This window comes from Ictidomys tridecemlineatus, chromosome 7 (assembly GCF_052094955.1).
Source record: "Ictidomys tridecemlineatus isolate mIctTri1 chromosome 7, mIctTri1.hap1, whole genome shotgun sequence".
NCBI lineage: Eukaryota > Metazoa > Chordata > Mammalia > Rodentia > Sciuridae > Ictidomys > Ictidomys tridecemlineatus.
In genome coordinates this window covers 107868243-107895986 of record NC_135483.1, presented here as the reverse complement: position 1 = coordinate 107895986, position 27744 = coordinate 107868243, and the positions used below count along the sequence as shown (strand labels likewise).

At 36.0% G+C, this 27744-nt stretch overlaps 1 protein-coding gene and 1 pseudogene across 1 annotated transcript in view; one reads left to right on the top strand and one right to left on the bottom strand.

Annotated features, from left to right (window-relative positions):
• Map3k19 (mitogen-activated protein kinase kinase kinase 19) overlaps positions 1-27744 on the top strand; it is a 55588-nt gene that overhangs the window by 8758 nt on the left and 19086 nt on the right. Inside the window, exons 3-8 of the mRNA XM_005315849.4 lie at positions 2945-3133; positions 5306-5460; positions 7714-7829; positions 9353-9468; positions 20030-20126; positions 27285-27363. Coding sequence (XP_005315906.2) covers positions 2945-3133; positions 5306-5460; positions 7714-7829; positions 9353-9468; positions 20030-20126; positions 27285-27363 — 752 coding nt within the window. The remainder of the gene's footprint in view (positions 1-2944; positions 3134-5305; positions 5461-7713; positions 7830-9352; positions 9469-20029; positions 20127-27284; positions 27364-27744) is intronic.
• On the bottom strand, positions 306-730 carry LOC101959858 (protein mago nashi homolog 2 pseudogene; annotated as a pseudogene).

Genomic DNA, 27744 nt, shown 5'->3' with positions numbered 1-27744 from the left:
GTAGTCTTTTGCATTTGGCTTCTTTCACATAGCATAATGTTTTCAAGATTCATCCACATTGTAATACTTATCAATACTTTTTTTTCAGGCTTTGATGTTTTATTAGAACAAAATTTCTATAAAAAGTGGCTTTTACTTACAGAATTTAATTTGTGTGGGGATGTATAACCCATTTGGTCCCAAGAAAAGAAAAGAAAAAGAAAGAAAAGCCTTTTTGTTTCACATTCCTAAAAATGTGAAATGGTAAATAAACCCTCCCTTACCTATTCCTTAATTAAATATACAAACAACTTAAAAAACACAATTTAAAGTGGTTTAATCTTGAAGTGTAATCCAATGAGACTGAAAACTGCACATTTCAAGACCTGTACCAAATAGTAAAATACTTGAAGGCCATCAGGATCCTTTGACTGATTTACCTCAATAAGAGAGCCTATTTTTGATGTGGTAAAAAAAATGTGTTCATCTCTAATGTCACCCTGACAGGAGGAGACCACAGGGAATCATCTTCTTTTGTGATATCACTGTCATTAATAATTCCCTTCAGTTCTTCCATTACACTCCTATGTACATATGCCTCTTTCCTGATCATGACATCATTTTTGTAATTGCTGTTGTTTGCATATCTAGGTTTTCCATCTGGCTGAAACTCGAACTCTAGAAACTCATGTCCAAACTTGCCCTTGTGCTCTACATAGTAGCATAGATAGAAATCACTAGCCATAGCCATTCTTGTGTCCCGGAAGCCTGTTGAAAGCTTGGCCAACATGCCACCCAGCACCTATTAGTCTCTACTTTTTATAGCCAAATGATATTCCATTGTATGGATAAACCACATTTTATTTATCTACCATTGATGGAAATTTTGTTTTCAACTTCTGATGACTATAAATCACTATGAATAATGTTGCTATAAATGCCTGTGTACAGGTTTGTGTGGACATACATTTTCAGTCCTCTTAAATACCATACCTATGACTGGAATTCCTTGGTTATATGGTAACTCTATATTAAATCATTTGACAAACTGCTAGATGGTTTTTCAAAGTGGTTATACAATTTACAGTTTTAGTAAGACAAACAGCAGTATGAAGGCTCCTAGTTCTCCATATCTTTGCCAACACTTATTGTTATCTGAATTTTTTATGCTAGCCACTCTAGTTGGTTTCATTCAAAGACATCTGGAAATGGAAAGACCTGTGAGAAGGCCATTCCATTCATTCAGGCAATGAAGCATGGCAGTCTGTCCTGCATTGGCAGGTAGAGAAGACAGATAAAAGTAAACAGAAACCTGGAGTAATACTTGATTTATGGTGCATTGTTCATTTCCATGTCTAATCAATGTCTATGTCCTGTCAATTCAGCTTCCCAAATGCCCCTAGATTATATCCACAACCACTCCATTTCCATGACTGACTCCCTTTCTCAGTTGTGTTATCTTTCCATGAGGCTGCTGTCAAGGTATACTCACAGGATCTCCCAGTTATGCTCTTCCCCACATCAAACTAGTTGAGCATTCAAAGTGATTTTCTAAAACACTGATCTTACCATGTTTTTTCTAATAAAAATCTTGCATTATCTCCCATTTCTCTGAACACACACCTTTCACTCCTCACTGGGGTTGGTAAAGCCTTTCAGGATTTAGGGGGTTTTTTTACTGTCTTCATCCACATCTCCTTCCTTCCTTCTTGCCTGAGCTCCATCAGTATGTAATTCCTTCTAGAGTTTGAATGTTACTTTTTCTCTTATTCACAGTCCTTTATTCACATTGTTTCATTTGCTTGAAACAATCTTTCTTCTGGTCTTTGTCTGGTTAAATGAGTCTAATTCCTGGCGTCTCAATTTAAATATCAGTTCCTTCCACATTCTTCCTGGGCTTCCTAAGATAGCTCAATTGGTTTCTTCTAGGTGTACCCCAGTTCTGCCTCCTCTATTTGCCTCTATCATTACAATTATGTGTTGTAATTGCCTTTTCCCCACATTTTTATGGGTGCATTGTAATTGTATATAATGATGGAATTTGTTGTTACATTCATACATGCACACAATATAACAATATAATTTGGCCAGTGTTACTTCCTAGCACCTGCAATTTCTTTCTTTCTCTCTCTCTTTTTTTTTGAAATTTTAAAATTTGTTCTAATTAGTTATACATTACAGCATAATGCATTTGTTTCCTTTTTATCTGCCTTTGTTCATCACTAAACTGTGAATTCATTGAAGGCTGGCTACTTGCTCACTGATAGAGGCTCAGCACCAAGGACAGTTCTCAACACACACTGGGCACCTGATTCATATCTGTTGAATAAATTATCAATTAACTTTTTGGAATGCAGATTGACTTCTCCTAGAAACACTTGAAATAATATTTGCAACATTAAAGCATATATATATGAATATTTGAATTTTATATTCTAAATTATAGACTATTATAAAACTTCAATGTGGTGTGTGACTTTAGCATATTATACTTACAGATTTCTAGTGTAACAAAAAAATTAGTATTGGGGTTGTAATTTTATGGCTCAGTGGTAGATCACTTACTTGCCTAGCATGTGTCAGGCACTGGGTTCAATTCTCAATGCTGCATAAAATAAATAAATAAAATAAAGGTGCATCAACAGCTAAAAATATTTTAAAATAGTACCCAAAAAGCATCTATATGACAGAAAATTTTATTTCCCAAACTAAAAAAGGCAAGTAGTAATCATCTGCATCTAAATTAATCTTTTTTTCCCCCTTGTAGTGCTGGGAATTGAACTCCAGGCCATATGCATACTAAGCAAGCACTCTACCAATAAGCCACACACCCCAACCTGCACTCCTCCATTTTTATTTCCTTCTAATTTCCCTTTCTTATTTCATGAATCAGAGTCACACCCAATTCAGATCAGTTTCAGTTGGTACACAAAAATAGAAAATAAAAAATTTTCTTGTGCTACAGGTTATTGGATTTCTTCTGGAAAAGGGAGCAGATATTACCCTTTGCAATTATAGCAACCAAACTGCAGTTCATGTAGGCAACTGTGATATCCAAAGGCAACTCTTGGCAATCAGTGGAATCCAGGATCCCCAAATGAAACTTCTACAAAGTTCATGGCAAGGTGATCTTGAAAAACTTCAACAGTTACTGGTTAGTTAAACTAATGTTTATTTCAGCCTTTGGGTGGGTATACAAGTGATAAGAGCACAGATCATATATGACTCCTTTTAAAGAGAAACAAGGTATTTTCAAATACAATTTCAGAAAGTTCATGAAGGGAATATGAGAAAGAAACAGGATCAAATAGGATGCTGAGGTGGAAAACAAGATAATAAAAGAACATAGTCCTCCAGCAGAATGCTAGAAGAAGTCATGCAGCCCACTGGGAAATGATATGCTCCCAGGAAGCCTCCAGAGGACTACTGTCAACTTGCTCAGAGGAGTTCCCTTGACATCATTGCCATTTGTACAGTTGCTGTTTAGATCCCTTTGGACCAGTTGCAGTTATTATCTTTATCCTGAAAAGGGAATCAGCCAACCTATGCCTTGCATAATATTTAGTTGTGACTAAAGGACTTCAGAGGACATATTTTTTAAATGCTGTTTTTTGAGAGTATTAATCTCATTTAGATTTTCTACCTATAGATTATTTTTCCCAGAGAACTTTATGAAATCATATGCATAACTAAAGGACATTAATTATTGAAACTCGCAATTGTCTGCTCTTGGCATTTACCTTCAAAGATACTTGTCTGGCCCACGTGACCTTCCAACTGAAAGAAAATCAATTGCTGCTAGGAAACAGTTTCTTCTAATCCCTTATGGTAAAGACACAAACAGATAAAGAAAGAGTGAAAGATATTCCAGTCACGTACAGTTCAAGGATAGCTAGAACAAAACCAAAGGATACTTTAAATTCTTTTGTTGTACTAAATGATAGTCTGTGATAGTCTAAAATTGCCATGCACCATGGAAGGAGGCTTGGAAATTTTTCTTAAACACAATACATTTTATTTTAATGTTATTCTCAGCAGTTGTAACTATAATCCAATGTCTGTTTTCATAATCACATTTTTCACCCCTAAAGATTAGCAACCAAGCTTTAAGAAACTAGTGCCTATAACTGGATCTAGAGCTTAATTGACAGATGCTAAATTAATGTGCTTCTGCAAGATTATTCTCAGCTTAAAACTTTCATGTTGGTTCTAACTAATAATAAACATTGATATAAGAGGCAATTTCTTCTCAGAGACAGAAAAAAATATTAACTAATTAATTCCCACAGCACCCTGCTGAAGTAATATCATTATCTCTATTTTGTCCCTAGAGAAGCTGAGATAGAAACACTGACTATACTGATGGTATAAAGTGAAATAGAGATGGAAATTAGTGAGTTACTTTAATCTATAAAGTGAGCAGTTTGGATATTTTGGCCTTTCAGTAGCCAATTCAGTTCTGAATTGTGTCAATAAAATTTTACTTTCATTAGAGCAACCAACGACACTAAACCCATTGTGTTTGACTATATAAATCCAGTTAAGGAAACTGCCTTATTATTGTAAATTATTAATTGTTTCAATAAGTGTTTATTGAATACCTACTATATGTCAGACACTTTGCTAAGTGTTTTTTATATTTTGTCTCTAATCATCAAACAACACTGCAAATAAGTTATTATGATTCCAACTGTATAGCAGAGGATTCTGAAGGTCAGCAAGTATAGGATTGATAGATTCTGCAAATAAAGATACAGGACACCCAGTTAAACTGAATAAACAGTACAAACATTTTTAGTATAAGTGTTTCCCAAATGAAAATTATTTGTCATTTAACTGGCATCTCTTATTTTATCAAAGGTTGATTTTATCAACCATTTAACAAGGTGTCTGTGATAGAATCTATCAGGGAGGTTGAATAACCAGTGAACAGAAGGAAGGCTGAAACCCAGGTCTGTGTGTCAGGTTTGTGCTCTTCCACCTCTTCAGCTTCCTCTCAGGATAGATTTTTTTTAGCTATTGATGGACCTTTATTTTAATTATTTACATGAGGTGCTGAGAATTGAACCTGGTGCCTGCAACTGCCCCACCACTGAACTACAACCCCAGCCCTCAGGATAGATTTTGAGAAAGAATAAGGCTGGGGGTGTAATTCAGTTGCAGTGTATGTGCTTACACAAGAGAGGCCTTGGGTTCACTCTTCAGCACCAAAAATAAAAAATAAATAAAATAAAGTGAGAAGTTAACCAAGTAATGAAAATACAAAGATTAGTATAAACAGGCTTACAGTAAAACACAATAGAAATAAAGCCTCATGTTTTTAAAGGCATCTGAAGAATTTCTGGATATAAATTTCCCAAACCAACATGGCTTGACTCCTCTGATGCTGGCTGTGAGAGATGTGGACCTGTTTGAGAGTCTTGACATGCTAACAGTCTATAGACCTGAGGAAGTTCTGTCGGAGCTCCTTAAACATGGCGCGTGAGTATTAGTGGTCAGTCAGTACTAGTTGAAGAGCATCTATCTCGTTGTTATTTACAGAATTCACATGTAAACATAGACATGCAGATGGTTTTCTCTTATATACATTAAATGCAGATGCATTGTCAAAAAAACTGACAATTGAAAAGGAATGTACAGATATTACATTATTATAGATATTATATAACTTATATTACAGATATTACATAACTGCCTATTAAGATACCAAGTTCTTTGGGTTTTTAGTTGTTGCTGTGTTTTGTTTTGTTTGCTTGTTTGTTTTGAGAGAATTTTGGGGACTGAACCCAGGGGCACATTATCACTGAGCTACATCTCTAGCCCTTTTTATATTTCATTTTGAGACAGGGCCCCAATAATTGCTGAGGCTGGCCTCCAATCCTTCTGTCTCAGCCTTCTGAGTAGATGGGATAACAAGTGTGCACCATGGTGCCCAGCCAGCTCTTCATTTGTTTAAATACTTACTCTTTTGGAGTTACTGGGAATGTCAAATAATTCTTGATCATGCAGCTCTCTACCTCTAAGATGTCATTAACGATTTTGAAAAGCATTGTCTATCTATCAAAAGCAATTTATTGTAGTGATTTCCAGTTATCTGAAAATAACTATTTGCCAAATCCTCTTCTAGAAGTTGGGAGGTTGGCAATTAACTTTAAAAGGGGGAAGGGTTAATAAATAGTCTCTCATGTTAGAATTGCAGTTTCTATGGCTAATACCTAGACATCTTGTCATTGAATAAGAACAGATGGCCCAACTCTTTCTCAGTATTTCATATAAATTTTGTTTTGGAAAAAAAATAAGGAGCTTCAAGAAGAAAAGTATGATCAAGGATATGAATAATAATAAAAGTATCAGCACAATGGAATGAAAATAGAATTTTGAGACTACCTCAGACATAAGAAATTGAAGTGATTGTTAAAAATGCAGATTACTGAACACCTTACCCAAGATAGTGTTCAACAGGTCTGGATTGGGACTTAGAATACAGAAGATTAAAGACCAGTTGGTGGAGAAACACTACTCTGACAGATGAGCAAACTGAGATTCCAAACAGAGTGACTTGCTTAGAGCTGCATATCAAAGCAGTGGCAGCCTCCAATTCTTGGTCCTATGCTATTTCTTTTGAATTACGACTTTTGCCAGAGAAAAGGCCACAAGAGAATACTGTATTGGAGCTCATGACTCATGACCCTGTCCATCATGACAAAGAGACTTAAATTGAAAGGTTTTAGGTTGGAAACCATACTCAACTTGCTCCTTGTCCTAGAATGCAAAGAATAAAGAGAGTTGTTTCTCACCCTATATTTTGTTAATGAGTTCCCTTTGGTTCTCTGGAAGCCAATATCAAAAGCTAGGATTCAGTACAGCATGGAGAGGATAAGAAGATGTTTATACTGTTGTAAAAGGCCCTAATATCAGCCAGTTTAGCCTAACAGGTATAGGACTAAGGAAGGAGAAATGAAATGGTCATGTGCAAAGGGACACTTTAAATATTATAACAAGATGGTTCCACTCAACCATAAGCCTGTGAAAAAACCATAATAGTTTTGTTTTGTTTTATTTCATTTTGTTTTGTCATGCTGGGAATTGAACTAAGGAAACACTCTACCACTGAGCTATACCCCTGCCCTAGTTTAATGTGTGTGTGTCCTAGTTTATTTTTAAAGAGAGATTTAATGCAATTCCACCATTGTGAATGATGGAAGAGCAAGCTGTTAGCATTAGGAAAAAAGCTAGCAATTAACTAAAGCATTGGAAAGGAAAAATATGAATGCAGCTATTTAGGATGATAAAATAACAGTTTTATGTTTTCTTGATTTATGCACCATTAAATTATAAGAATTTTTGCCCAAAGTTGGAAATGTTCTACAAATCTTAGAATTATCTTTAGAATGAGTGTGGGAGGATGATATAGAGAATATTCCTCCTATTTTAAATCTTGAAAAATAATGATTTTGAAATGCATGTCACATACATGCATTTCAAAATCATTATTATTATCCTCACTTTGTAATATTACTTTTTCGTTGTTGTTGGTGGTGGTGCTGGGGATTGAACCCAGGGCTTCACATTTACAGGCAAGTGTTCTACCACAGTACTACTACTGTGTGACATCTCTAGTTCTGTAGGATTGCTTTTTATTTATTTGATCTCAATGTTTCTCCCTGCCATATTTGTTTTCTTTTTCAACAGATTTTACTAAATAATCTTTGATATTGATTTTGTTCTTCCTAGAGATCCTAAACTCTGTGATTCTAGTGGAAAATCAGCAGTACATTATGTATCACAAATAGAAAGTTTGAAGAAACAGCAGTTATTGGACATTCTAATGAATTCTATGCCAAAACCAGGTAAATATTTCCTTTCCACATGCATTATTCTCCAACTAAAAATGCCTGTAAGCAGTCTTTCTTTTTCTACATCTTTTTGATGGATACATTTATATAATGACTCAATTGAGCAGTTACTACAAGGCCCAGAATTTGATGCTCTGAGAATGCTAAGAAACAATGTCAAATTGGGAAAGAGATTCCTAGGCAGACATGGGGAGAAAGTGAGAAGTCTCAGTGGCAGCCTGGAGGCAGAAGATATATTACAAAGAATAAATAAGAAGTAGAGGGTCTGAGGGCAGGTCACATATTCAATTTTGTTTCAAGGTCAAGATTAACTGGAAGAGTTACTGGAAAAGGTTCCTTTCATTGATAGAGTGCCTAGGTTGTTTTTTTTTTTTTTTTAAAGATGTCAGGATAGAAGAAGTGGGATACATAAGAGAGCAATGTCCCTTGGTAACTGGGAGTCTTTGGTGCTCAGAACTCTATCAATTCAATGTGGCTTCATGGGGAAGTGCACTTGGAGTAGCTAAGTGCCTTTGTTCTTGGCAACTGTAGAGCAAATATGATTTCCTGCTCAGTGTTAGGGTTACACTTTGGCACTTTGCCTAAAACAAACCAGTGAACCCCGAATGTTTGAAGGGAGAACAGTGGATAACTATTTAACCTCATAATATATCCTTTTCCACTCACCAAAGAAGAAAGTTATGTAACCTGTTTTTAAAATTACAGGATGTTCTGCAAGTCCCTGTATTACTCAGTTTAATTGTTAGCCATGTTGTGTTGAGATCATCCTTATTCTCCATGAATGCTCCAGGGCAGTGTGGAGATTCAGAGAAGGAAAAAAACAGTATCATCAGAACCAGCATGAAGTCTTCACTACTCTAATCCACATATAGAAGTGTCCCAGGGTGACTGGAGTAGATGAAGAACTTCTTTTTTTCCAACCACCCACCAGTGGAAGTCCATGCATCATCCTTGTGAAAGGTGAAGAACAGATGTTCTTCCTCTGTTCCTAGACCACTGGAAAAGAGGACTTCACAATCCTGAACCAAGTGCTGATGGTTTGAATGGTTGAAAAGCTTGTCTTCATATCCTAACACCCCACAGAGGGGTTGCAATGAGGATATAGACATTATATGTGAATTGGTTTGCATTATGTTGAACAAAAATCTGATTCCTGGTAACTTTAATTCATAGAATTTAAAGGTCAATAGGTATGCAGGTGTTGATTGATTGAACTTTAACTCAAGTATTTCACTTACTCAAAAACTCAAGGTCCTTGTTTATTTTTTTGTCCTTGAATGATAGCAATTATCACTAAAGCCTTTAAAATTTTTTTGTAATCCACTTATTCTACGAATTCCTGTTGTTCCATATCTTTTCCTGTGAAAATTACTGCTAAACTTCATTGAGATCCCGGCCCATTACTTCAGAAAAATTTGACAAAATGAAGCTGATTTTAAAGGCTAGAACTAGTTCTTCCTGTGAAATTGTTGGAGATGAATCTTATCAAAACACAATATTATGTTTCATTTTAACAGAAAAACATGCTGAATCATTGCTTGACATTTGTCATGATACAAATTCTTCTCCAACTGATATGATGACAATTACCAAAAATCAAAACATTATCTTGCAAAGCATCAGCAGCAGTGAGGTAAGATACTCCTTTTAAAGAAACAAAATTAAAAAACCAGTCAACTGCACCATCTACCACTTCATTTGTGACACTTGGATATTTTGTAATAATCATATAATTGTATTTTAATATAATTCATTAAAAATGTAAAGCACAATTAGTAAGACACTCTTCTGGGTCTACTGTTAGAGTGGTAATTAGTCAATTCTGAGTCTCATGTATAACTTGTGTGTTGTGTATCTGTCTGTCTTAGCTTAACAAAGTGGCATAAACTGGGAGGCTTACAAATAATAGAAATTTATTTTCCACAGTTTTGGAGCCTGAAAGTTTAAGATCAGGGTTCCAGCCTGGTTGGGTTCTGGTGAGGGCTGTCTTTCAGCTTGCAGCCTGCCAACTTCTTATGGTATCCTCACATGGCAGAGAGACAGCTAGCGTGCCCTCTGATATCTCTTTTATAAGTGCAAAAATCCATCTTGAGGACTGCATTCTCATGATCTAATTACCTCCCAAAGCCCCACTTCCTAATACCACCACTCCGGCAGTTAGAATTTCAAAATATGAATCTTGGTGGGACACTAACATTCAGTCTATCCAAAACTCTCTCTGTGTGTGTGTGTGTGTGTTTAATACCATAAAAGATTGTTGCAGCTGAATCCACACTAAATGCCACATAATTCCATTTATTGTATCTTCTTCAATTTTTTCAACAATATTTTATTATTTTCAGCATAGAAGTATTTCATTGTACCATATTTTTGTAGCTTGCGATTATATTTTTAAGGAATCTGATGGGCTGGAAGTACAACTCAGTAGTAGACTGAGTTGCATGCTTAGCATGCATGAAGCCCTGGTTTGATCCCCAGCTCTGCACCAAAAAAGAAAAAAAAAAGAAAAAAAAAGAAGAAGAAGAAAAGAAAGAAATCTAACGCCACTCTAGTTTCCTATTCTTTGTATATTCATTTTCTCTCTGTGACTGTATGTCTGTCTTTCTCCTACTCCCTGCCTCCCTCCCTCCCTCCCTCCCTCCTTTTCAGCTTTTAGGATCTTCTTACAACCCCAGTACTTTAAAACTTCATAATACTTTAGGGGGACTTTTTAAAATCATTATCCTGGGAACTAGATGAACCCTTTAAATTTGAAAATTCATTTTCTTTGGTTCTTGGAAATTTTCTTTTTTTTTCTTTATTTTTCCCAGCCAGGCATGGTAGTACACACCTGCAGCCCCAGCACTTGGGAGGCTGAGGTGGGAGAATCACATAAGCTCAGGAGTTCAAGATGAGCCTGGGTAATAGAGCAAGACCCTGTCTCAAAATACATAAATAAACTTATTTTTTCCTTTCATTTATTTGTGTTCTCTATTTCAACTGCATTCATTTTTTTTCTTTTTGTTGTGTTAACTGTATCTTTCACATTGAAGGTTTTCTTCAAACATCTGGAGATCTTTGATATTGATTCATATTTAAGGAGACATTAAAACCTGACTAGAAACCCTCTACCCATGGTGCAGTTTACCTATTGGTGGGCTTTGTTGGGATTGATTTGATAGCGAAATGATTCCGGGAGGGGGGACTAATATATGTCAGTATCTCTAGATCTATTCTCTGGGGTCATTAAATATCTTCAGAAAAGGATTTTACAAACTTTTGACTCAGGAATATAAATTGGCTGCAGGCTGTATAGGAGCTGGGTCAGAAAGGAGGATGAATACAGTGTTTCTGCCAATATTCAAACTTAAAGATTCTCTTCTACTTTAAAGCCTTGTTCCCACTCTTCATCATGCATCTTGTCCCTAAGTCCAGACCCTTCCAGTTCAAATAATTCCCAACTAAGTCTTCCTTCCTTCTTTGAGGGTAGAGGTGGAACAGTGGTACGGTTACATACAATGAAGTAGAATGTTGGAGACCTCTCTGTTCCTTACACAGACTTTCAACCAAAACATCTTTTTGCAACCTTTTACTAACTCCCAGCTTTTGTAATACTTGGTGCTGCTTATTTCTGAGCTCTGCCATGTGGTACATCATCTTGTTTCTCATTGATGTCTCATCTGCAGACAACTAGGTTTTAACCTAGTTAATTACCTACTGCCTACTGCCAAATCCTTTACCACTTCTCTGTTCACTTTTTGACATCTTATATGATAACTTTGGTTTGGCAATGTATTCCACCATATTGCATTTAATCTAAGAAACCACCTATTATAAAATAAAATATCATCAAATATACCACAGAAAATGACAAAATGGTGACCATGTGACTATGATGATTGTGGCATTTTGTTTTGTTTTGTTTTCAGTACTGAAGGTGGGGCTAGGGCCTTGCACATGCTAGACAAGGACTTTACCACTGAGCTACACCCCCAGCCCTGACTATGACAGTCGTAAGATGTGTGATTTCAAAGATGTTAAAATGCAAAGTATGCATCATATATTGATAGTAGCTAATTTGAAGAAAGAAGCTCAACAGTTTTTTTTGTTTGTTTTTACATAAATGTATAAAAGTAATTCAGTGGAGAAAAGACAGTTGTTTTTTTCCATTTTTTTTATTGGTTGTTCAAAACATTACAAAGCTTTTGACATATCATATTTCAAACATTAGTTTCAAGTGAGTTATGAACTCCCATTTTTACCCCAAATACAGATTGCAGAATCACATCGGTTACACATACACATTTTACATAATGCCATACTAGTAACTGTTGTATTCTGCTACCTTTCGAAAAGACAGTTTTTGAATGATGCTGGAATAATTGAACATCAATATGCAAAAATATGTACCTCAATCTAAAACTCATACTTTATAGAAATTAACTCAAAGTGGTCTTATGCCTAAGAATTTTTCTTAGGCATAAGACCAAATTTATGATCCATAAGAGAATAAATTGGTTTTTATCAAAATTTTAAATTTCTGTTTGTTAAAAGATTAAAGGATTTAGAAACGCATGTCAAGTCTTCTTACTGACTGAAAGAAAATATTTGTGAGTCACATATCCAGAATATATAAAGAATTCTCTAAATCCAACAGTAAGAAATCAATCTATCCAAATAGAAAATGAGCAAAAGGTTTAGACAATTTATACTAATAATAAATAAATACAAGAAGAAGTATTCATTGATCATGAGATGGACACAAACTAAGGCCACAGCAGACGCTACTACACACTTATTAGAATGGTTGAAATAAAAAATACTGACAGTACCAAATAGACCAATAGAAAGGGGGCAAAATTCTTGATCAGACACATAGCAAAAGAAGACATCTAAAGGCCAATAAAACACATCAGCTTTTAGTCATTGGATAAATGTAATGTTTAACCATATTGTGATAATATTACACATCTACCACAATGGTTAAAAATTTTAAAGTTGTAAAATACCAAGTGTTGGCAAGTATGTACAGCAACTGGAATTCTTATGCACTGCTGCCGAGAGAATTAATTGTTGGAATCATTTTGGAACAAGCTGTTTGTTGGTGTCTATTAAAAATGAACATATGCATACTCTATGAACCAGCAATTCCACTTGTATGTGCATATCCAGTAGAAATATATACACATTCACAAAAGATTCATACTATAATGATAGAGTGGCACTAATCATAATAGCCCCCAAATGGAAACTACCCAAATACTATAAACAATAGAAAGGATAAATAAATTATGGTGTATTCACACAGTGGAAAACTATACACAAATGAAAATGAATTCTTGGGGCTGGGGATGTGGCTCAAGCGGTAGCGCACTCGCCTGGTATGCGTGCGACCCGGGTTCGATCCTCAGCACCACATACCAACAAAGATGTTGTGTCCGCCGAGAACTGAAAAATAAATATTAAAAATTCTCTCTCTCTCCTCTCTCACGCTCTGTTAAAAAAAAAGAAAATGAATTCTTTTACATGGCATGCAACAATATAAAGGAATCTCGTAAATACATAGCTTAACAAAAAAAAATCAGACATAAAAGAGTAAATACTAGATGATTTCATCTATATAAAACACAAAGGAGGCATAATATATTAATGGTGGTAAATTCAGGATGAGATTGTGTAAAAAAGTGCTTTGGTTTAAAAAAAGTGCTTTGTTTAAAAAATAAGTGCTTTGGTGATGTTGATAGTGTTCTTTTACTTGATTGGGGTTCTGGTTACATGAGTATTTTCAGTTTATAAAAATTCATGAATCTATACCCTCATGATATGTGCACTATTCTGAACATGATGTTATGCTTACAAATAATGCCTTCAGATATCTGACAAAAGAATAGGATTTTCAAAATAGGATTTTATACCCAAACTAGCAATTAAATATTAGAGATGAATAAGGCATTTTTTCAGACACACAAATTCCCAAACATTTTACTTCTTATACATCTTTTAAGAAAGCTTCTTGGGCTGGGGTTGTAGTTCAGTGGTAGAGCTCTTGCCTAGCATGGGTGAAGCACTGGGTTTGATCCTCAGCACCAAAGAAGGAAGGAAGGAAGGAAGGAAGGAAGGAAGGAAAGAAGGAAGGAAGGAAGGAAGGAAGGAAAGAAAGAAAGTTAGTTAAATTCTTTAAAAAAATAAAGGAAGAGCTTTCTTTTGACAAAAAGAGAGCTAAAAATGCTCTATTAAATAAATTAAATTAAGAAAGGAAAAATAGGATTTATTACTCAGTGGATCTAGGATCTAAAATGAGAAGAGGAAATCATTGATAGGGAATATAACAAAATCTACAAGGACTTCAACCATACAGCAGATCTAGAAAACAAAGAGCTCGAATATTGGCAGAGGTTGGGGGGGGCGGGCCAGATTAATGGAAAAGGGAAATAGAATGGATATATTATTTCATGTATTTGACCAAGTGGAGAGAACATTAGAGGCTGGGAAGATTTAGGCATCAAATAAAGATATGCAAAAACAAATAAAATAAGTCAATTGGAAACTAAAAACAGGAGTTTAGGGGAAAGCAGGGGTGAGTAGGCAGAGCAGACAGAGTACAGAGGATTTTGAGGGCTGTGCAACTGCTCTATACGATATTATCATGGTGGACACAAGTCATTACACATTTGTCCAAACCCATGTAATGCACAGTGTCCAGAGTAAATTTCAATGTAAACTGTGGAGCCTGGGTGGTCCTGGTGTGCTGGCAGACCTACCACCATGGTGGAGATGCTGTTCATGGAGGAAGCTGTGTATGTATGTGTAGGGCAGGGGGTTATAAGAAATCTCTGTGCCTTCTCAAATTTTCTGTGAACCTAAAACTGCTCTAAGAACCAGTTTATTTGAAAAACAAGGGCTTTTGATTGTGTCCAGGGAGAAAACAATTATACTACAGTTGTACTACTATATAATACAACACCTACATATTCCTAATTCCTAATAATTGTACTTTAACTATTGATTTAACAAAAAAAAAAAAGAGAGAGAAGATTTATTGAGAGGATGGGGGTGGGGCACAAGAATGCTAAATCAACTATAATTTACATCACCTGTGATGTCTTACTTTTGTATTCCACAGATACCATAATAATCAGCTAGAGATATGAAAGAAAATAAAAAAGAAATAACTAAAAGCCTAGAAAGGATAGGAAAGGCTTTGTTTATTGATTTGTTTAAGTCATTTACCCCTACTGGATTTTTTAAAATTTTCAAAAAATTAAACAAAATTAAAAAGACAAAAATGGTTAAATTAAGACTTTTCTGAGACATGAGGTAAGATTAATTAGAACAGGAACTTTAAGTTTTTAACACAATTTAAATACTTTAACTTGTCACATTTATCATCTTTCTAAATAGGTTAATCAACATCTGACCAAAGTGACTTTAATATCCTGACTCTCATGGGGAGGAGTGTGATTTTGCTCACAGGGGATGTCTGGTAATGTCTACAGACATTTTTGGTGTCAGAAATAGGGAAGAACAGAATGCATCTAGTGGGTAGAGGCCAAGTTCACTGCTTAGCATCTTGTAAGGCACAGGATGACCCCATAAGGAGGAATTATCTAGCCCTAAATGTTAATAGCGCTGGCTGAGAAACCCTGCTGTGGGGCTGCATTGGTGTTTTGTTTGTTTGTTTGTCTGTTTGTTTGGTTGGTTGGTTGTTGTTGTTGTTGTTTTAGTGTCAGGGATTGAACCCAGGGGTGCTTAACCACCAATCCACAAACCCACCCCTTTTTAAAATATTTTTTTAGAGACAGGGTCTCCCTGAGTTGCTTAGGGCATTGCTAAATTGCTGAAGCTAGCTTTGAACTTGTGATCCTCCTGCCTCAGTCTCCAGAGCAGCTGAGATTACAGATGTGCACCACCACGCTTGGCTTACATTGGTTTTTGTTACTAATACTAAATAATAAAAGAAATAAAACACCTAAAGACCAATCTCTAAAGTGAATGTCATGCATTAGAAATTAATAGACACAGCCAAGTGCAATGGTTCATGCCTGTAATCCCAGGGGCTCAGGAGGCTGAGGCAGGAGGATCCCGAATTCAAAGCCAGCCTCAGCAAAATCGAGGTGCTCAGCAACTTAGTGAGACCCTGCCTCTAAATAAAATACAAAATAGGGCTGGAGATGTGGCTCAGTTGTCAAATACCCCTGAGTTCAATCCCTGGTACCCTCCCCCAAAAGAAACTAATAGACATGTTTACTTTTCATTTGTTATGGTATAGTTCAACAATTTTTAAAAGGACTAAAAATCCCTTCATATTAGCCCATTTTTCATGCACTTTCAAAGATTTTATTGAACTTTCACTATATATATGTATATTTTTTTAACTGTGTTGTTGAAATAAACTCCGAACTCATTTTTGAAAGTGAAATAGACTTTTTCACTTTGGGCTTGCCTTTTTCCCCCTAGCGCTTTCTCTAGGTTTAAACAGCAAAACTCAAGGTCATCTTCACTTCTTTTCTTTGAATGGAGGCTTGCATCTCTTCTTGTTTGTCTGAAATAGGTTTTTATAATGTACAAATACAAATAGCTGCCTTGCTGGTAGGACTGCTTGTAAGAAGCTCTGTATAGACTCTCCCAGTCTTTCTTCATCTGAAGAGACTCTTTCCAAATTCATTGCCTATGATTCTGAGGCTGTTTTTCTCTTCTACTTGGTGATCCAGTATTTGCAGTTAGAATGCTATGCTCTATTTCTCTTCCATCTTGAGCCTCCTGGTTTGCTGTCAGTCGGTTATGAAATCCATCTGTGTTTGGAAGTTGCTGATGTTTTCTCTCTTTCACTCACTACTAGATGTCATTATTTCAATTCTCTTCCTTATGACCCCCAACCATATCTTGAAACTGTTCATAATTAGCATTCTATAAGAAATTAGAGTGAGCTGCTTTGATATTAACCTTTTTTTCCATGATCATTTTTCAGGTAGACCTTATTCCTAATATCTTTTTTGTTTATGATGGTTTTTTGGTTTATTCCAGTGCAGAAACTTTTATTGGACCCTTATTGGTATTACACATCTTTCATTTTTTCTTGCATAACACAACTTCATTTTATTCATTATTGATTCTCTTCTTTCTGTTCTTGTTGAAATTTTTATTTCAAACTATTCATTGTAGCAAGACAGTAGAATGATTACAAGCTCTGGAACCAGACTTCAGAGTCTTGATGTAAATCTTGGTTCTATAACAGGTAGCTATGTGACTTTGGGTAAGTTATTCAGCTTCTCTGGGTCTCATGTAAAATGAAAATAATAGTTCCTACCTTTAGAGTTTGTTGTGACAATAAAATTAGTTAATATATGTAAGTTACATAAAACAATGTCTGGCACTATATATGTATATGGTAGATATTGCTATGTATTTTGTAGTTACATAAAACAATGTCTGGCACTATATATGTATATGGTAGATATTGCTATGTATTTTGTAGGTAGATAGATATGCTTACACTTTGCTGTCTTCCAACTCTTCCTAAAGGACCACCTGCTAAATGAACTGAGCAGTTGAGATTGACCAGAGTTCATTAGCCAACCTATAAACTTAGCATGAGAACCAGTAGTATATTTAACACTTTCAAATGAGGTTGCTATTTCCCCAAAGTTTAGCATAAAAATCTCACTGAGTCACTTCAACTATATGAAATGGTAGTAATATATTTTGTGGTCTCATCAAGTATTCTAGACTAAGGATCTGAATGAAAACCATAAATACTAAAAAAAATTATTATTAAGCATCTAAAACTATCCCTAACTTTCCTATTCATTAGTGTGTTTACATTCAAATAATAATAAGATAGCCAATCTTATATAGTACATTAATAAAATGAAAAGTGATTATAATTGATAAAGGAAGAAATGTAGTGGAACACACACACTGCTGGTGGATTATAGTAGGTGTAAGCTCTACTTTTAAAGTAGTGTGTGTAAATAAAGGTTAAGATTTTTCATGCTCTTTGGATTAATAGTTTCTTATCCAGGAATCTACTCTAAAAAAATAATGCAAAATTGTGATTTGCATTGCCAAGATGTCCACAGCACTGTGTGTAATAATGAAGAATGAAAAATGTCCTAACAAGCAGAGGCTCTTATAGTCTAAGACTTAAGAGACTTATTACACAGGGACACTTCTATGACCTTCTGATAGATATTAATTGAAGAAAAATATTTAATTCCATTAAAATGATGTTTGCTTAATAAATTGCTTATAAATTTATGCTAATCGTTTATAAGTTATAAGGAGAAGAGGAGGTGTATTTAGGCTCACAGTCCTGATCCAAGGTCCAGGTCTACATCTAAAGATGTCCTTCTTGCTGGCAGAGGCAGTGCGGGGGATCATGTGGCGAGAGACAGGAAAAACTTATGCTCGACTTAAGTGAAAAAAATATATATATATATTATGCCAAAAAAATTATATGATGCCGAGTGTGGTGGTGCATGCCTATAATCCCAGTAGCTCAAGAGGCTAAGGCAAGAGGATCTTGTGTTCAAAGCCAGCCTCAGCAACAGGGAGACACTAAGCAAGTCAGTGAGACCCTGACTTTAAATAAAATACAAAATAGAACTGGGCATGTGGCTCAGTGGTTAAGTGCCCGAATTCAAATCTGGTACCCCCCAAAAAAATTATATGATAAAACTAGATTATTAAATACTTAGGAAAAATATAAAGAAAAGATGTTTTCTATGTTAACAGAGTTTGCTTTTTAGTTATCATGTTTTAGGCGATTTTTTTCTCTTGCTTTTTAAAAAGAATTTTTTTTGGTATGTACATACATTGTGAAAGAGTAAAGTCCTCCTCTTTTGCAATTGAATGGGAAAGCGAGGAATTTGCCAGATTTGGTAGAATTTTTGAAATGCAGAGAAGCAATGAAATTGACAACAGCCTGAGAGCAAAATGAACCCATCTGCTATAGACAGCCAGTATGAGCTGAGACAGGACAGCTCAAATGTGCCAGGAGATAGACAATGTTTTGTAAAAGTAGGAACTGCAGCACAAAAGTAAGTGAGACAACTAAGTTATCATGATTGAATTCTTTAAACTATTTTCAATGGCAGTATAAATGGAGGATTCTTACTTTTATTATTTTCTGTGATAATTATAATGAATAAAGCAAGAAAAATTTTCTAAGCTGTCTTGGAAATCAAAGAATAAAATATCAAAAGCTTTTGGGATTCACTACTGTCTGAACTGTCAGATGACAGGAACCTGAATTTAGGGCAAAGACTTTTCATCCAGAGATCCCTGAAATAGGTGATTCACCCAGATCATAGAAACGAAAGCCAGTTAGAACATTCAGGTTGTGATGGGATGTTTTAACTACTATTTGCACCTGTTGTAGTTCTAGAAATTGGGGGTGGTAGAGTGGTGGGGGGCAGGGTTCACAGGGACCTGTGGGGATTGAACCCAGGGCTTCTCACATACTAAGCACATGATTCACCACTGAGCTACATACCCAACCTGGTTCTAGACATTTAAAAACAAAAAATCAACAAGAACAACTGTAATGAAGGAACCAAACAACAACTAAGAAAATATTTCCACTTTAGAGAGAGCTTGAAGCACTTTTTATAAATCAAGTTTGTTTTCAACTGTTTTTCAATATAATTATCATTTTCTAAAGGTTACAAAGGAAGTTTGAGAAGTTGTGCACCATGATTAGATCACAAAGCCATCAGAGTGAAAACTCTAATCAGCTTTGCTGCTTCCTTCAGTCTAGGATCATATCTGTAGCTTCCACAAGGGGCAGGGATTTACATCCTTGCCATTCGCCCATTCGTAAACAATGCCTCAAGGAGGCATTATACAAAAGATCATGTTCCTTTGGGGCTGTTCACTGTGACTGTGGCTGAAGGATTCTTTCCAGTTACCCATCCAGATGGAATTTGTGGCAGCTTAGTAGCCTGAATGCTGAATGAGAAAGTATAAAATATTAAATTTCTATGTGTCCATGTGATTTCTGCTTTGATCTTTGTTTTTGATTATGCAATTAATAACATCTGCGACTATCTGAGCCTGGTGCTCCAGGGGTAGATACTTCCTCATTATTTTAGTCCTAAATTCCTCATCCAATTTAAAAAGAATCCACAGTGTGAGACTTAGCCTTGAAAACTCAGCATTCATCCTGCCAACAAAGTAGTACATTGAATAACTGTTTTTATTCTATGATGTTTCAGGAATTTGACCAAGATGAAGACTGCAGTCATTCCTTTTTGGTTAGTGAAGAAGGAGATCTCGGGGGTGAAGGAAAAGACTGGTCACCCAGGACAGAAGGTATCCAACTTCTGTCCTTAATATGTTTACAAAGATAATATTGATTATTTGGGTTTCTCCCCCAATTTCAGAAGTACTCAGTGTAACTTTGAAAATATAGAAAAGCACAAGGTGAAATAAAAACCACTCATGATTCTGTCCTTTGGTACATACCTGAATTAGTGAGTATTGGCAAGTTACCCCTATCTAAATGGGCAAATCTCTTCTGGCTCCCTGCCCCACTTTGGTGCCAGGAATTTTAAACCCAGCAGAACTTAACTACCAGGCCACATCCCCAACCCTTTTTATTTTTCATTTTGAGACAGGATCTCACTAAGTTGCTTAGTTCCTCACTAATTTGCTGAGGCTGACTTTGAACTTGTGAGATCCTCCTGCTTTAGCCTCCCAAGCTGCTGGGATTATAGGCCTGGCTTCCTGGCTCTTCTCTTTAGTCCACTCAACTCCAGTTCAGTCTACCACTCTCTGTCCCTTTCCTTTTTGTCTAATTTTGACATAATTTCCCCCGTTTCTTAACAGCTCCAGGAATCTGCCCTCTTCTAGAGCCCATCATTTCTCCATCAGCTGTGGTCCCTGAGCTATTGTTCCTTTTGAGGGGAAGGTGGGAGAGTGAGCCTGTGAGGCTTTATTTTTTCATAATAACACCTACTTCAAATATAATACCCTGCAATATCCCTATGTGCCCTTTGTACACCACAGGTATTTGTAGATTCTTGCTCCAGAAGAGTTACCAACTATTCATCTATAACCTTCACAAATTACATGATTATTTGAACTGCTCCAATTTCTCCCTGGAAATTTTCTGGTTTCTAAGTCTAACACTCCAGGGAAGCTGCTCTCTCAGATACCTGTTTTTCCCATCCCTTTGCATCTCCCTGAAGGCTGCAGCTCTTTCCTTGCTCCATCTCCTTCAATCCCTTGTACCTGCTGCCCTCTGCTGGTCTGCTTCCTGCCTCCCTCAAATTCATTTGGACTCTCAGGCTGAGGGCAGAGAAAAATTTTTGCAATAGTTAATATATGAACACCATTAAGCCTGGAAGAGCTTATTAAAATAAGCAATTCTTGGTCCCCTTCCAAACAGTCCTTGTGGTCTGCCTTTGATGTCCATTGACTTCAAAACCAAGTCCTCAGAAGCCTAATGGTGTCCCAAGGCACCTTCCATTTATTCTGCTTAACTTGGAGAGGACTTGCCATTTGCGGTGAAAGCTATTCTTTTCAAATTGATCTATAATACTTCCGGTTTCACATTGGAATCATAACACTTTGGCACCATCTCCAGTGAGCTTGTGTAGTTTTAAGCTTTAATACGTTGGATTATAAATTTCCAAGAAATGATGATCTTTCTTATGAAAACTGAAAGGAAAGTGAGGCACCAGGAGACAGGCGTGCAAGAAATGAAAGAGAGAGACCAAGCAGAGATACTCACGAGAGTTTATTTGTCAAAGATGACCAATAAAGTCCATCTCTTCATAGACAGAGAGAGGAAAATAGGCTTGGGGTTCAGGACTTTTATGGGGGAGGCTCAGGAATCAGAGCTGGGTGGGTCCTAATGTGGCGGTAAAGGGTTGGGTTGATATGAGGGAATGGTGAGTCTTTCTCAGAAATCCCCTTGGGTGGGAAAGCAAAATTTTTCTTAAAATGGAGACTGTCACTTAAGACAGACATCCAGATGCTAAGCAAGGACCTTACAAAAATTCTCCTTGGAGTTGATAGATTTTGGTTGAATTAGTACCTCTTTTCTGTCCCAAAGTCAGAATGAAGAGATTCTTTGAGTATTGTTGCGCATTTTTATCTTAAATGTCATGTATGTCTCTTTAAGTATCAATTTAATCTCTTTAAATACCAATTACATGTCAGTTCTAGCATGCCCAATTATTAATGTTCAAAATGCTCCCATACTTTATGAACATCTTGTACATACACCATGTGACTGTTTATACATATTTAGTCATTTAATTCACATCTCTTCATCATATTATCCAACAAAAGGGAACATCATTAATTAAAATACATATAAACTCCTAAAGTTTGGATTATTTCATAGTCCTCAACATTCTGCATGAAAAGCTTTAGTAATTCTCACAGAATGCATTTGCTTTATTACGGGTTAGAGAGGATAACATGTAAAATACAATTTACAGGCAAAAATCCACCTTTTCCTTTATAGAAGAATCTACCTGTCTTTCTCAATCATATATTTTTTCCAGAAGATAGCATGCACAGACCTTGTAGACTAGATATTGAGCTGTAAAGTTACTGTTTTCATGAGAAAATAAGAACCTGTTTCCTAAAATTACTGACCTTAATTTAAAATCTTTTTTAGCCACGCACATGTCTGTAATTCCAGTGGCTCAGGAGGCTAAGGCAGGAGGATCATGAGTTCAAAGCCAGCTTCAGCAAAAGTGAGGCGCTAAGCAACTCAGTGAGACCCTGTCTAAATAAAATACAAAAAAGGGTTGGGTATGTCACTCAGTGGTTAATGCCTCTGAGTCAATCCCTGGTAACCATAAACAAACAAAAAAACCTTTTTTTACGATATAAATGTGTCAGGATTCTTAGTTTCAGGAACAGAATTAACCCTTAGTTGGATTAAAAAGTGGAGCTGGGGTTGTGGCTCAGTGGTAGAGTGAGTATGTGTGAGGCACTGGGTTCTAATCTCGGCACCACATATAAATAAATGAATGAAATAAAAGTCTATCAACAACTAAAAAAAAATTTTAAATATAAAAAAGGAAGAACTTTTTAAAGATGTGAGAAAGTTCATAAATCATTGAAAAATCAGAGAGAAATGTCTCAGTCCTCTCTAGCTGCCATAACAAAGTACAGTCTAGGTGGCTTAAATAGCATTTATATTCTCATAGTTCTGGAAACTGGGAAATCTGAGATTGGGGTTCTGGCAGGGATCAGCTTCTGGTAAGGGGCTCTCTTTTTTTGTCTACAGAAACCTGCTTTTCTCTCATGTGGTCTTTTTAATATATATATATATATATATATATATACAACAAATTTTTAATTATGTACTGAAAATAAATTACAGGAAATAACTTTAAAATGCAACAGAGGATAAGTCACAATAAACATTCCCATTGAATTCCCTGGGGTGGAGGGTGGGATGAGAATTGCAGTGCTCAAGGAAGATAAATATCACAAATATATCAAAAACTTCAAATTGTCTACGCATTCACACACTGACGTGAGCCACAAACATTCCTTTCACAGAAACTGTACTTATTAGCCTACCACAGAACCAGATTTTGCCATAAACTACAAAACTTTTAATACAAAATCGTATTTATATATTTATAATTCATATACATGCCCTATCTGTGATTTTAGAAAATAAAAGGTACACACTGTACAGACACTCTTAACTCATAGCTGTAGGCAACATTTTTGGATGGAATTTCTCCCCCAATAAAATTAATGGCATATTTTATGTACATGAAGGCTAAACTGCAAAAAAACAGTTCAGTTTCCCAGATATGCATCTCCTTTTAGGGCAGGTTTATAAATTTAAAAAAGGCAAGACAAATGTACACCTCAGAATAACTTTCTTAGCTACAAGAGTTGCCATGTAATTTTTGTGAAATTTCCGATACATGCATTTATGTAATACTGGCATTGAAGGCAGTAAAGCAATATATACTTTTAATGTAGTGGCTCAATAAAGGCTTCATTGTCATTCCAATCTGATTCTTGATATAGTGATTCATAAATTCTTCAAAAATTAAAATTTCAATGGGACACTGTGTTAAAGAGACTCTAAATAGATTTCTTAAAATATTTCCCTGAAATATCCTTTTACATAAGACAAATTTCACTAACATTAGATTAAAAGAAGAAAAAAAAAGAATTAAGCATGGCACAAATGTGCATGATATAATAATGCTCCTCACCCAATCTCCAGGTCTTAGGAGCCTTTAACAGAGTGAGAAAGCAGGAGTAGGAAGGAATGAGCTTTCTGGGATCTTTTCTTATATAGACATTAATTCTATTGGATCAGGGCCCCATCCTTATGACCTCATGCAAACTTAGTTTCTTCATCAGAGGCCCCATATCCAAATACAGCCACACTGTGGATAAGGGATCAAGCGTATGAATTTTGGGAGGACATAAACAGTCCATAACAGGAAAACTCTAGATTGGACTATCAGGAAGAATTTCCATAACTATATTTCAAGCCTGGTGGCTATTGCCTCAAGTCGGACTGCCTCTGCCATAGCCCCAAAGATGCTCCTACTACTAACCAAAGATTCTTCTCCCTCTACCGATGCCCACTTAGCACAGAGGATTTCCTGTACATTGTCATTTTCATGCAATCCATGTGCCCTCGTCTCTCAAGTAAGCTTTCTGAACTTACAGGAATGTGGAAGATAGAATTTTAAAATAATCTATGTTGAGATTGACAAATTGGGAAATTATCAAAACATGGAAAGAATGTGGAAGCATGTCGAACCTTAATACTCATAACCCAGATGGATATGTGCATCAATTTAGACAGAAAAAAAGAACATACATGGAAGTAAGACCTCTCTTGAGACAATAATTTTTCTGCATTGGAATAAGTTAGGCTGAGTTAGATTGCAAGTTTCTATTTTAATAAAAGTGGCTTTAACAAAAAGTTAATGATCATTTTCTGAGTTTTAATGAACATCATTTTCTCTTTTTCTATGAAGCAAATGTGTTTCTGCCTTTGTTGAAATGTTGCCTTTTAATTTCTCTCTATGGTAACATTTTCTGGCAAGTTAATTTACACTTCCTTATGTGAAAAATGAGCTTGGCCATGATAAAACAATCAAGTGCTTTATTTTAACCTATGACAAAACATCATCTTTCCTGACCTACTGGATAGGTTCAGAGGTCTTATTCATGGCTCCTTGGCCATTCATGATATTCAAGAAACAGATCCAAAGGAATATTCATATGTTTCTAAAAGACTTCAGAGTCAGTACATTTTTCCTCCCATTTTGGACCAATAATTAGGACAACAGCCATTCTCTTAACAATTTCTAAAAAGTCAGATATTTCCTATACTTGCTTATTGTATCTTTGTTCCTTGGTTTTAATAGGAAATCAGTCAATTGGACTTTTTGAGTACCTTAAATTTGCTTGAAAATGTTCTGGATTTATAAGTACATTTTAAAGTATGTGCTCACATGAACTTACTCAGTTTTCTAGCTTCCACAGTAAAGCACTGAATGCGCCTAACCTTTGTCTCAGAACATCCTTTACATTGACAGTTTAGATATTTGGAATGTATCCTGTGTGTTTTTCTCACTCTAACATGTCAGCTAGGTTTTCACACTCGAGGATGACTGCAAAACTGTTATGAAAGACATCCATCTTCCTTTTAAGTTGAAGAGTGACCTTCAGCATGCCATACAACTCATGGTTATCATTTTCATTGTCTCTAAAATGAAGGGTTTGGATCAGATGACCTCTAAATTCCTTCCAGCTCTACAATTCCAAGTCCTTCATTAGTGTGGTAAAAGGATCTTTGAAAAGTTAAAAAAAAAAAAAAAGACCCTTCATTTTTAGGGAGGCATTTCTTGCTATTGTATAATGTTAGAAAACACATAGTCAAGTTGTTCTGTCTGATTAAACATGAAGGAATTTAAAGCCAGATACATTTTGATGATACCACAAAATATATTGGATGACAAAGACAGTAAATACCATTATCATCTGCCTGATTGTAAGTAAAACTTTGTCCTTTGGAAAATTTTACTTTCTTTTTGCATTAGTCTCATTAAAAGTCACAGGTATGAAACTGAACAATAAATATGCTGTCATGTGGAGTGTGGTGGTCCAACACCTATAATCCCAGCACTTTGGGAGACTGAGGCAGGAGAATGACAAGTTCGATGCCAGCCACAGCAATTTAGAGAGACCCTGTCTCAAAAAAAAAATAAATAAATAAAAATAAAAATGAAAAGGACTGGGGATGAAGCTCAGTGGTAAAGCTCCCTTGGATTCTATTCTATCCTCAGTACAAAAAAAAAAATGTCACTATGGTGGTTCGTATGCATTAGATAAAATATCAAAAGTCCTTTAAAAACAATAAAAATATGCTAAATGAGGTGATGATAGCTATGAGCGACTTTCCAGGAAGTGGCAGAGGAGGCATGTTGACCCAGATCTTTCTGATTCACTCCCTTCCCTTATTCTCCTTGTGATACTTCATCCCTAGCATCCTCAGTCACCGGAGCTTATAAAACAGTTGATTGTCAGGCATGCGCAGAGGGAGTAAACAAACACGTGCAAAGGACTGAACGCTAGACAAGCCCCTCCTCACTCTGGTACCACGGCATTGGCTATCCCCCTGCATTCTTTGCTTTCTTCTCATCTCTACTAGGGCCATAGACCCATGTTGTTTATTTCTTTATCTTCATCTCAGAGCCTTGGGCTTGGCATATATTTAACAAGTCTGTCAGATGGGAAAAAGTGAATGATTGAACAAACCTTAAAGTACTGGTAAAATTTTAGAGTGATCCACACTATTTTTCCCCCACACTAGTCTTTTTACATAAATTTGCTAAACATGATATTGCAATGAGCATTGATTCTACAAGTTGAAACTTTCCACTTAAGGGTTACACTGAGAATCATTCTGTGGAATTAAATGGGAGATGAACAAAATTATAAACACAAGCAAGTTGCTTTGGGGCTATATAAATTCTCTCAGTTCATTCTCCCAGCAGTCCTGGGAGGTAGGTGTCATTGGTTACACTTTACTGAAAACCATGTTTTCTCCACCCAGGAGATAGTGCTGTTCATCATAAAACAGTATTTTACATCTGGAAATTTTTATTATATAGATTTTTTTTGCTTTTTTCGGTACTGAAGATTTAACCTGGAGTGCTTTACTACTGCACTACATTTCCAGTCCTTTTTAGTTTTTGAGACAGTTCTCGCTAAATTGCCCAGGATGGCCTGGCATTTTTGATCCTCCTGTCTCAGCCTCCTGAGTCCCTGGAATTACAGGTATGTGCCACTGACCCTGGCTCCGATTTTTTGCTCTGTAAGTAAGCATTAGTTTAAGACCTAGCATATGCTGGACAAGAAAGATACAAAAATGGCTAAACCTCAGACCCTGGTTAAAGTCTGTTCTTCCCATTACCACTGGAATTCAGTACTTTCTTTGATCGTACATCTCTATAGGTGTGGAGATTATTGTGACTTTTCCAAGAGATGTCAATCATCCCCAAGAAATGAGCCAAGAAGATTCGAAAGAATGCAGGTAAGAAATATCCTTTGAGGTGTTTGATTTGAATTTAAGTAGGAAGTGATGATATTTATGTGGCAACCTACAATCTTCAGTAATTCAATCCAAAACAATGCTCTAAAGCAAAGGTCACAATAACTATTATGTGGCAGGGGTCAAATAATAAATATTTCAGGCTTTGTGGGCAATTATTTCTGTGGCAATGATTCAACTTTGCAACTGTTACTTGAAGGCTGCTGTAGACAATATATTAAAAATGTGTGTATCTGTGATCCAATTAAAGCTATAAGAACAGGCTGAAGGTCAGACCAGGCCCCAGGGCAATAGTTTGTTGAACCCACTTCAGAAAAATGCTATCCGAAATGTGGGTCTTAAATGTACGACCAGTTCATGATA